The 11,945-nt window shown below is 33.6% G+C and overlaps 2 protein-coding genes across 2 annotated transcripts; both read right to left on the bottom strand.

Moving 5' to 3' along the window:
- Nucleotides 1–1,308: 1,308 nt before the first annotated feature.
- Nucleotides 1,309–1,924, bottom strand: LOC133294310 (uncharacterized). Its single transcript, XM_061492967.1, has 2 exons — nucleotides 1,668–1,924; nucleotides 1,309–1,558 (listed from the first exon to the last, which is right to left on the bottom strand). Exons 1-2 carry the CDS (start codon nucleotides 1,777–1,779, stop codon nucleotides 1,431–1,433), a joined length of 240 nt encoding a protein of 79 aa, XP_061348951.1. The 5' UTR covers nucleotides 1,780–1,924; the 3' UTR covers nucleotides 1,309–1,430.
- A 2,428-nt stretch (nucleotides 1,925–4,352) lies between these two features.
- LOC133294308 (probable proteasome inhibitor) lies at nucleotides 4,353–11,482 on the bottom strand. Its single transcript, XM_061492964.1, has 9 exons — nucleotides 11,265–11,482; nucleotides 10,989–11,160; nucleotides 10,362–10,502; nucleotides 9,709–9,798; nucleotides 8,704–8,781; nucleotides 8,537–8,571; nucleotides 8,376–8,442; nucleotides 5,495–5,572; nucleotides 4,353–4,830 (listed from the first exon to the last, which is right to left on the bottom strand). The coding sequence occupies exons 1-9, from the start codon at nucleotides 11,437–11,439 to the stop codon at nucleotides 4,752–4,754; spliced, it is 915 nt and encodes a 304-aa protein (XP_061348948.1). The 5' UTR covers nucleotides 11,440–11,482; the 3' UTR covers nucleotides 4,353–4,751.
- Nucleotides 11,483–11,945: the final 463 nt, after the last annotated feature.

Genomic DNA, 11,945 nt, shown 5'->3' with positions numbered 1-11,945 from the left:
ACTGGATTTTGGTGACACTTTTTCTTCTCTGAAGATGTCTACTGTTCACCTCTTTATTGCCATGGTTGCTATCCGTCATTAGCCCCTCTTTCAACTTGATATTAAGAATGATTTTCTTCATGGTGATCTTGCGAAGGAAGTTTATTTTAATGTTCCTTTCGTCTATTGTTATTTAACACTCCCTAACAAGTTTTTATCACAATTGCATATTCAAGACTCAAATTCCTCATTATCAATTAAGCTCAAACAACTTTGTGCTAATTCATCAACATACTTATATTCAATCAAATATTCTTTTAGCTTGATGAGTTGTGATCTCAACGTATCAGTAACCAAATGTTGCATTGCGAGCACCCATCTTAATAAATCATTTTATGAATGTTCCTAATAGGCAAAGTTACTTTGAATTGCCTTCCATTTTTGCAATTTATGCTTTCTTATAAGAACTTTTTATCTGTAAAACCAAAACAGAGATATAAATCGATTGATCTGCTTACACTAAAGGCAAAAGTAAGTGCAGATTAAGTTTGAATCAAGCTTGCACTTATTCAAGGAGATCATTGAGAATGGGCATTTATGTGACCCTTTTAACTTTTGATATTTTTATTTGTAGTTCTTCTTTGTGAAAAAAATATAAAATCATTGATATAGTCTTAGTACGGTGTTATTTGCCAAAACTAGTTTCTAAGGCATTGTTGTCTTTTTTCTCCAGATTGTTTGTAAGCAATGAAAGTGCAAGAAAAATCTCAAACATAAAGTTTCTCTGATCCTTTCAAAATATAGAAAATGATCAAAAAAATTTCCACTTGCTTCAAATACCATATCTTCATTCAATATGCATAACAAATCATCCTCTATCCCAAAGATCATGTGTGATTTAACACATACTGAAAAAACTTCAAACCAAAAGTTTGCAGACTTTTATCTATAGAGTTACATTTTATTTCGCCTAAGAAAGGAAATAGAAGGTTTATACTTTATAGTTATACATATTTTCATTCAATCGCAAACTAAGGAAATTATTATCATTTCATTACCAAATTGAAAATCTATTTTCTTCCCAACAATTTTTGCTATTTCCACTTGTCATAGTCAGGATAGTAAAATACATTTTTCAATGAAAGCCTCCTTCCCTTATTCTTCTATATATTAAAGTCAACCATAACTACACTACAATTATTTATTTTGGAGTTAATTTTAAAGTACAAATAACAAATAACAATGGACATGCAGTCATCATATATATATTCATACATTATTGCTATAGACTAGCATATTTCAAATGAAGAACTATGGATACTTCTAAAAGTTCATCACAAATTCAAACTGTTCACATTACACAGAACACAGATTACAAACTGTTTAATTTTATATGATTTTCTAAACTTAGTATACAGCAAATTGAAGACTAGAAAAGATAGAGAAGACAACTAGTGTGATTTCCAAGGAAAACACTGCAGGTTATTGCAAGATTCTGTCCATGTACTAGTGCAGGTACCTCCAACTCCATCACAACACTTGCAAACAACTCCAAGGGTTGCAAAAATCTTCTTGTACCCTGCAAATATTGCATCATATACAAAAGAACAAGAAAGAAGCACACAATAAAATAAGCAAATATATAAACAGAACCTTTGGGAGGAAGAAAAATTCTGAATACTAATTACCTTGATCAGATATTAAGGAAAGTGTCCTTCCTTCTATAACTGATGGTTTCTCTGCAATTGAAACAACCATGATGATTAGTAGCATGAACACATGATGTTTGTTCATACCCATATCATGTAGCTTGACCCAAACTCTTTTTAAGTGCTTAATCTGGTGAGCTTCTAAAACCTCAGAGTTAGAGGTTCAAGAGCTATGGAGCATTGCAGAGTTGGGAGCATTAAAGGACTAAACTTGCAGGATGGGGTGTTTCCTAGAAAGTATGTGAGCCATATGATTGTTATCATTATATTCTTAAAATATGAAAATGAAAAATAAAAAGTGAAAGTGACATCCATAGTTTTGTAACTTTTTATTAATGTGCTGTGGGAAAGAAAAATTGGTTTTGGAATTTTATTTTATTTGGATTGGACGATAGCTTGGGAGAAGACGTGTTCAAATATTCTATCTTCTTATATAATTCGAGACTTTCATTAACATATAATATATGACACAAAATATCAGTATACATGTCATTGTATCATGTGTAATATATGGGGCAGGTTATATTTATAAATTTTTTTGTTTACAAACTACATTAAGTACAATTGGTTATACTTTAATCATGCAGTGTACGACCGGTCATACTTAGTATAATTTACAAAAAAAGTTTGTAAACGGATCTTATCTCATTATATAATAATATTTAAATTAAATGTAAACTGTTGAAAACATTAATATAAGAATAGAAATTATGGGTATGTTTGAATTTTGTTTTTAACAAATATTTTAAATTTTAGAATAAAAAAATAAAAAACTTATTTAATAAGTTCTATTTTTATAAAAATAGTTCTAAATATTATAACTAGGAAAAACTTTAAAATATTCTCTGAGTTTTCCTAATTCTCACTTAACCCCCTCACAAATTTTTTGAATCATTTATATCCTTATTTAGATTTTTTTTATCACTTACCCCATGACTTAAAGTTTCTTTATCATTTACAGTAAGAGGTTAAATGATAAAAAAACTTTAAGTCAGGAGATAAATAATTCAAAATTTTGGGGAAGGGGTAAATGATTCAAAACTTTAATTTTTAGAATCAAATTTAAAAATCATATATTAGTTTGTTTTTTTTGACTTTTAACTTTCAAAATAAATAAATAAAACACAAAAAACACTTATTTCATTAACTATTCTATAAGATAGTTTTAAGAATAAAAAAAATAATATAAAAAAACATAATCTGTACCTCTCTGTTCTTAGTTCATAATAATTTTATTTTTTTTGAACAGCTAGTTAATAGTATTTTGTACTCTTGATTAACAGTATTTTAATAAGAAGACATGAAAGTTGCTGGAAGAAGACACACAGCATACCACACGTCTTCCGCTTTGTTACGTCTCTTTGGGGGCTCAGAAGTGAGAAATCGGATGCCACTTTCCTTTGTTACCTTTTGGTTTTAGTCCACATTGAAGTCAATTTGTGTCTTTTTTTTGTTCTGGATAAAGGACAAAACTTATAAGATTGTTCTTTAGCTCTCTAAATGTTGAAATTTTGATATTGTTTTGCATTTTCACACTTTCCACGTAGCACGACCACTCCAAACAAAATGAAATGTTACTAAGTAACATCCTAGAGGTTTCTTTTTTCTTTCTTTTTTTCTTTCGAATCAGCGCGAGTATAAGTGAAAATGAATAAATGATAAGAGAAAATGAAAATCGATGAGAACCTGTAAATGAGGACTAATCTATCTGTTGATATACTATATGAGCTACTCTTTTTCCTAACATTTTCTTTAAATATTCCTGTATTTATCTTAATTAAATTATTTTTCATTAATTTACTTTAATTGATCTCTTTCTCACATAAAATAATAAAATCTTCCAAAAATCAGACATCACTTTAATTTATTAATTATAGAAAGTAACATTAATTCAATTTATATATATATATATAAAACACCAATTTAGTCGTCTAATCATTAAAAGTACTATTTGTTTAATTCCAAGTTTTATAGTCCTCTATACAAAAATAATTTTACTGTTAGTTTCTATAATTAAAATACTAAATTAATGTTCAATTTTTTTCACAAGATAAAAGTGATAACAGTTAATACTTTTTTTTTTTGTAAACATAACAGTTAATACTTTAATTAAAAAGGAAGGTTACTATAATTGATATTTTACCTACATATTAATAATACGCATAAAAACCCTAATACTAAATAGAAGTTACGAAGCAAGATTTTCAGAATATTTCCTCGTTTGACGCCTAATATACTTTCTGAAATTGATTTTTATTTGACTTTTAAACTTTTATTTTAAATTAAAAATTAACATCAAATAAACAGATGTCATTTTATTTAAGAGGTACGTTCATCTTCAAGTAGACGTCGTTGAACACCTCAAAGACGAGAAAATTTAGTCCAAGAATGATTACGTCAAGCGTGTGAAAGCATCACATCACATATAAATTAAACGCATACTTATAGTTAATTATTTTAAAAAAAAATGTAAAACCGAAATGCTAAATAAGTAATTAAGTATGTAAGATCATAGAAACCAATACTAAAAGAAAAAACAAGTATCAAAACCTAAATAAATAAAACCAAAAATTTAAACAAATAGAATGATCCGAAAACATTTTTTTCTTTCAAAATTTCCCTAAAAAAATCTGGTTAATAGTTTTTTTTTTTGCCACAAAATAAACTGATCCAAATATATACTAAATACATTTTTTTTTTTTACAAATTTACAATCATCCGATTAACATATCAGCAATCATCAAACTAATAATCCTCAGATACGCAGGGAGAACTTATTAACACATTAGATTCAAGAGGTGACAAAAATGAAAAACCTTAGCAAGGGCAACTCAAAACCACTCCATGTGCATAGCATTTTGGTATTTTCACTTCTAAGTTTACAACAATATCTTGAGGACATTTACATGATCCAAATCCACTTCTCCAGGGAGCACGTAGTGATGCATAACACCAAGAACAATATGATTGAGCAGAACTTGCTCAATGTTCATTATTTTTCCCCGAGAAAAGGGAATATTGACAGAACAGGGGAAGGAAAGCAAGGTGGTGATATCATTACAACTATATGTAATCTGAGTCACCATCTCTCCGGAAATGTTGCAAATCTGGATGAGGGTCATATCCTGGCCTCCGAGGATTCCTGCAAGACGTAAGAGAAAAAAAAAGAGTCTGTTTATTTCATGTTATATTTCACAACTCATTTACCTTTGAAAAAACTGCAGTCTAAGACCACTTTCTTAGTTATTTGGGCACCAATTTTACATCACCAATTATATAATTTATTATCAAATCATACCCACATCTATCACATATATATTCATTAAATGAATTCCTAAAACAAATTATGCAAGAGTTGTTTACAAAATATGATGTAAAACTATTTACCCTATATTGAAATATCCTGATCAAATATACAAGCAGGAATGGTATCCATTTCAAGCAATTGAGTAGAGACATCAAATTATGCTCTAAGCATAATAATTTTACCAGCTAAATATCAATACCTTAAAGCCATAGCTAACATTTGAAATCATTATTTTCAAGACCTATCCATATAGTTTACCGTAGAAAAATGTGCTGCTTTTTTTTTTTTTTCCTTCTACCTTGATCACTACCCCTTTAACATTAATCCAAGTTTAGACTTACACCCCATTTCGCTTTCAGCATCCTACGTTAACAAAGACATAAAAAGAGAAATATGAAGAAATGCAAGAAAATGATAGGTAAAAAACAAGGGTCAAACATATAAATGACAGAATTGCTGCAACATACTGTATGACTATATGATGTCTTTTCCACCATACCTTGCAAATCTGTTGGGTTCAAAACCAGGAACACCAGGCGGACCATAGGGATCAAATCGAGCACCCGGAGGAACACCCCTGTTTAGATAGATTCATACCCAAATATAAGCTTCAAAATTAGCCACACAACGTAATCAAAGGAAAAAGGCACCCTTAAGGGCCAAAAGAGACTAGGAGTTCTTGATGCCTTGAGGCAAGAGGCGCAAAAAGCCAAATATCCCACTGAAGATAGACGCTAATAATAAAGCAAGAGTAAAATAAAAATTGTGCCACCCCCTATTTACACATTTCTCTTCTCCATTCTTTTGCAGCACTACTACTGCTGCCATTTTTGTTTGGAAAATATTTTTATAAATTGTTATTTTAAATTAAAAAAATGTACAAAACACATGCAGATTGATAGAAACGTGGTTCCAAATACAGCTCAGAATGCGGAGACCAAGCCAAAGAAGGCGGCCTTACAAGTATATTCTAGAAGGCCTACTCAAAGCCTAAATGTAGTAGGATGGAAGGTATGTGTCGAGCACGTGAGGGGAGGGACAGTTAGTTATGGTGGGACAAATTGGATCTGACAAAAGGGAAATATTTCCCTTAAGAGGTCATTTGGTTTTATAGTTTTTGAGCTTACGGCTTGGGAAGGCCTAGGAAGTTATAGCAGTAGCTCCAGAGCTAATGCTATTATATTTTGTGTATTCCAGTCCTCAATTTCCGCTAATACAATTTCCTAATAGTTTTGGCTCCCATCAATTTGCTGTTTTCATTGAGAATCTTCTTGGGAGAATGAAGATAGTGCATGCGAATCAAAATGACATCCCAGAGATTAGACGCCATCAATGAGCGTGTAGGTGCTGTTGAGTCCTCTCTCAGAAATCAGGAAGCATTGCTGGTGAATCAGGATCAACTAGTGAGGTCACATGACACAACACTGAAGGAGCATGCAGCAAAACTGGTTGACCGTTCAGCAAAGCTCAGCTCCTTGATTCTGAGGTCGTAAACATCACCAAGTCTATTGCAGCAATGCTCACCAGAGATGAGAGAAGGATTCCAGCGCCAACAGCAATCTCCAGGGTCACCATTCAACGTGTCTGGAAGCGACAGAGTGCAGAACCACGATAACACCGAGATTCAACTGTCGCACATCGATGACTATCATCTTACTGCGAAGCGTGTTGTGTTACCGACCTTCTCCGGTAACAATCCCTCTAGGTAGGTGATGGGCCTTTGCAGTTTGTATATCAGATAAGGAAGCCAAAGAAAAAGGTCCATGACGAAATGATCGTTGTGGAGGTTGTAACAAGGATAACAGAAATGAGGAAGTGGAAGGGAGAGAAAATGAGTAAGTTATGGGAGATTACAGGTGGCAAGCTGTGAATGGAGAGAGGAAGTTAGCTGGTAGTGGAATTGAGAGTGGAGTTGATTATAGTGTGGAAGGGTATGCAGGAATTGAGTCGATTCTGGAATAGGGAATTGGGAACTCTTGGGTGAGTTTGTACACTTTTAGAGAAATATAAAACTATTAATGTAGCCTCACTCGTCAACTTAAAGTTTTTTGGGTTGAAATGATTCTTTACATAGTATCAGAGCCAACATGACTATTCGATCCGCACCGCCCCCATTTAATTAATAAATATTTAAGTATTATAGAGTTTCTAATTACAGGTAGGTGAACTTGTGCGTTGTCCATCCCTTTAAGCTCAATGGGCTTTCGTGTGAAACGGCATGTTAGAGAAATATAAAATCATTAATGTAGCCTGTTTGAACTCCTAATTGCAGGACGGATTAGCCTCCCTTAAGGAGGATAGACCTATTCCAAGTCATCCAAAGCATACAAATCTAGGCCAACTGATTCTGTAGTTCGTGCAAAGTCCCTTGGATGGCAAAATAGGCTTCAGCTTTGGAGACATACTGATGGTACCAGATATGTATACTACTAAGAACGAGGCAACTAGAGACTAGCTCCTTTCAAGATTCAATACAATAAAAAAAAAAAAAAAATACTCCCCATTAAACCCGACTAGCGAGTGTGGGTGGAAGCAATCCGTGTACGCAGCCTTACCCTTGCATAATTGCAAAGAGACTGTTTTCTAGATTTGAACGCAAGACCTTTTAGTCATGAAAGAACAGCTTTACTACTATTCCGGTTCACCTCCCTTTCTCAGGATTCAATACAATACAGAGGAAAAATAAGCACTAAATTCAGAGACTACCAATTCGACAGAAAAACAAATGTGCAGGGTTCTTCATGGAGAGACTAAAAGAGGAGATAAGGTTGGAGGTTTATGCCATAGAGCCACCTAACTGTTACAAGATGATCTCCATTAGAAAGACAGAGAGGAAGGTAGTTAGGGAAGGTTCGACCAGGACCCCAATCACGTGGTGGAGGCAGTTCTTCCTCATGAGATGGACATAGAGGACCCAAATCCAATCAAACCAGAGGCTATCTTGGCTACTCATGAAGTCACAAACAAGGCCAGCAGGTGACAGAAAGGCTAATTATGTGGAAGTCCAAGCCTATTGAGGAGGCCACATGTGAAGAAGAGAGCAGCATTAGAGCCCAATTCCCCACCTTCTGCCTTGAGGACTAGACAGTTCTTAACAAGGGAGGTTGTGCTAGAACAGTGGTTCCAAATACAGCATTTGTTACATAACTTTAACCATTGTATTTTACATGAAAGCTGATGCTTTTTATGCGCTGGGGTCTGTCAAGCCCAGTACTTATTAGTCAGGCGCTCTTGAAGAAAAAGCATCCATGAGAAGCTTGACAATTACCCTCCCTTCCCTCACCTTAGAGCCCAAGGCATGCCTTGTGGGTTGTTGTGGCTTTGACTACATTGATCAGTCAAAGAGCAATAATGAAAAGAAAGAGATGTAAACAACTTACGGCAATCCTCCAGGAAAAGCAGGCTCTCCACCAATACCACCACCAAACCAACGGGGGTCATTAGGCCCTGCTTCCAAGTGTTGAACTCAGCATCAACAAATTTGGTACAGCAAAAATGATGCACGCTTACATATCATTAAATTGGAACATGTTAAACATACCTACAAGCATGCTCCCACCAAAGCCATGATCACCCCTGCAACCCAGTGAGGAAAGTTTCAAAGGATATAATTGGTTTTTTATTTTAAACACAAAGGATATATTTGTTAAAATAGGGAATTAACAACTGTGCTAAGAGACTGAAAAAGTAATATAAGGAAAAATATACCTTGAAGGATACACTCCCGCAGCAGGCCCAGGAACAAGATCACTACCAGAACCAATGGGAACTGGAGGGAAAATAATTCTTAAAAAAGAAAGACAAAAATATTAAAACTCAATTAATTAGTACAAAAGCAAAAGTACTTATATGCACACAAAATTAAAGAGAGCGATCATAAAGACAGCATTACATACACGCAACTGGTTGCTCCATTTTACAAGAAGAATCAGCAAAAACAGTTCTTATGAAGACCATACAGATCAAAAGTTAGACACATACTGAGGTTAAGTAACAGTACATAATTCCTTTCTACAATGTGGGAAGAAATAGTTGAATTCACCATTTTCCAAAGACTGGTCACATTAGCCCCAAAAAGTATGCTCATTACTCAAAATACTCAAAATTCACAATGAAGAAATTCACCTTTCATCATGAGAGATAAATATGGTATTTTTTTATCGTATACAGTTTTTCTTTTTTTAAATATCTAAGCAGAGCAGGCAACTAGGCATGGGGTACATGTGAGGGCATCCTTATAGAACATCATTATTTAAAGTCTGTTAGGTATCTGAAACTAAATCTGTATTATTTATGTATAAATTGTCTATATGTGAGCTCTGGCACTGTTACACAACAAGATATTGGTCAAGAGACAAAGTACAGATTCACGAAAATAAGAAAATACAAGACACTTCATAAACTTCAAGGGACCTGCTTCTGCCCACCCCAAAACCAACCTTACTTTTCTCCAACTCCCACATCCATCCACACCAACTCCCACCACACAGCAACACACACATACATACAGACTGCCTTCATAATTTCCAAACAAGGACCATCAACTATGTAACACCTTGATATTTATATCAGTGAACCTTGATGCTCAAAATAGCAAACAATAAGAGCGTGTAAAATCACAAAATTGCCAATCAATTCACCGAGCAGCATCAAAATGTGTTCAACAAATCTCATTGAAATGGTCAGACAAACATAGCAATAGGGAACCCTTACCCAGAAGGATGATTTGGAGGACCAGCGGGTTCACCAAATGCAGCACCAGGCCTATATATCCCTTGCCTTGTTCTGTCACTTGTTTCTGAGCTGTAAAAAAGCAATGTAACAATTTTGTAAAGAGGGTCCTAGTTCATAAAACCTTATGGCACAAAAACCTTCATATACAGGCAGTGCCATAGCACTATAGCAGTTCATCGCAACTACCCAAAATTAAAACAAATGTAAGCGCCAAATTTTCTCATATAACATTACTATAATATGAACCAAACAGGAAGCTGCACATAGATCCTTCAAAATATTTAATCACATAAAAACTAGTTCATCTCGCTATACTCTATAGTAGTACTACACTACTACTAACAAACATTATCCACAAAAATGATCGTGAGATTATATATTCATCTACTATCAGTTTCAGTTGAACAGTTCTTATATAATCACTAAATCACGCATTTCCACATAATTGAGTGAAAGTATCAAAAACTTTAAACTGATAATTTTCATCCACTATCAGCGTAAAAGTTTTAAACTCTTAAAGTTATATAATGGCCCGATTCATAAAGTTTCAATCATTTAATCTCAAATTATTTAAGGTCTGCATTTCCAGATTACATTGAAAAGGACACAGAGTTCATAAAATCCAAATTTACCTATTACTTGACGAGCTGGCATTGGCAGAACCATCTAATTTAGACAAGATATCCCCATCCATACTCTTCACAAGCTTCTCCAAATTCTTGAACTGCTGAGAATAATTGCTGCTCCCATCCTCTCCAGCATAGTCTCCAACACTGCACATGAAACAAAATACACCCATAACCCCGTTTTCGAAGTGAGCATTATTCAACACAACAAAGAAAACCCAATTGCAAAAATCCAAACTTTACCACACAACAACGCAATTTTTTTTTTCCAAAAACATAAAACAAATCCTTTACTTTAACTCAACGGTGTACAGGCTCCAAATACCCTCCAGACCATAACCCCATTTTTCCAAAGTAACACAATTTAAAGCAACAACTAAAACCCAGTTGCAAAAATCCAAAATTCTCAACACATCATCTAAAAAGAGTAAAATTTTCAACCAAAAAAAAAAAAAAGAACAAAGAATTTACAGCATAAAAATAAAAAACAAAAACAAACCCAACATCCCCATTTTCCAAATTAGCACAATTCAACACAAGGAAGAAAACCCAGTTGCGAAAATCCAAAGAACATCAAATAATTAAAATTTCAAACCAGTAATACTAATAATAATAATAATAATAACCAATTACTTAATCTCAAGGTGTAGAGGCTCCGAAGACCCTTCAGACAAAGCATGAACGAGCAACTTCTCGTTCATCACGAGGCACTTGACAAGCACTTTCTTCGAACCCTTTTCTGGGTTTGTGTAAACGAACGCATACTCATCGTTTAGCTCGTTCCAGTGATCAACGGATACCTCATCTACACACAAAACGCAGTACATGAATAAATATCGAAAAATTAAGCAAAAAATTAAAAAAAAAAAAAAGTAGAAAAAGCAAATGGAAAGAGGGTATTTTTATAACCATTGGAGGAGATTGAAAACGCATTGTCGGAGAGGGCCTCGGGGCCCGTGGCGATGAGGATATAGCCGGAAGCGAGGAAGGAGGAGTGAACGGCAAAGGCAATTTTGTCGTTTTGGTTGCGGAAGGTTGGCCTCGCAGCCCTGATCACCGCCAGCACCGACTTGTCACTCGCCATCGTCGTTTACGATTTTAGAACTAGACCACCGTCTTAAAGAAACCTGTAGAGAATTATGTATTTTTAAAATATATAATGAGATATGCATGATGAATTTAAAACAATTTAAATTTACAATTTAAAAAGAAAACTAATTAAAAATGACACAACTCATTCTTTAAAAGAGAAGAAAGAAAGAGACAAAATTAGAACTTACTTTAATACTTTAATGCACTAATATTGCTTATATTATAGGAGATAATATTATATATTAATTCTTATTTTTTGTGTGGATAAATCCTTTCTTTAATTCAATATATAGAACTGAATTAAATTTAAGAGTCTAATTTTCTATACTTTCTCTATTGTTCTAGAATCCTTTAATTATTGAATGTGATTTAATTTCAATAAGGCTCTTCTAGATTTTAGTAAATCTAATTTTGGATAAATTGTCTCTTTAGGCGTATCTCTAAAACTTATTTCAAATTAAATCAAATTTTTCAAAATTACACATGAAAAAAAGGAAA

This window comes from Gastrolobium bilobum, unplaced genomic scaffold (assembly GCF_033153095.1).
Source record: "Gastrolobium bilobum isolate Gb01-03AN ecotype WA unplaced genomic scaffold, APGP_CSIRO_Gbil_v1 utg16927, whole genome shotgun sequence".
Lineage (NCBI taxonomy): Eukaryota > Viridiplantae > Streptophyta > Magnoliopsida > Fabales > Fabaceae > Gastrolobium > Gastrolobium bilobum.
The sequence above is the reverse complement of the archived record's forward strand: the minus strand, read 5'-3'. Positions and strand labels throughout refer to the sequence as shown.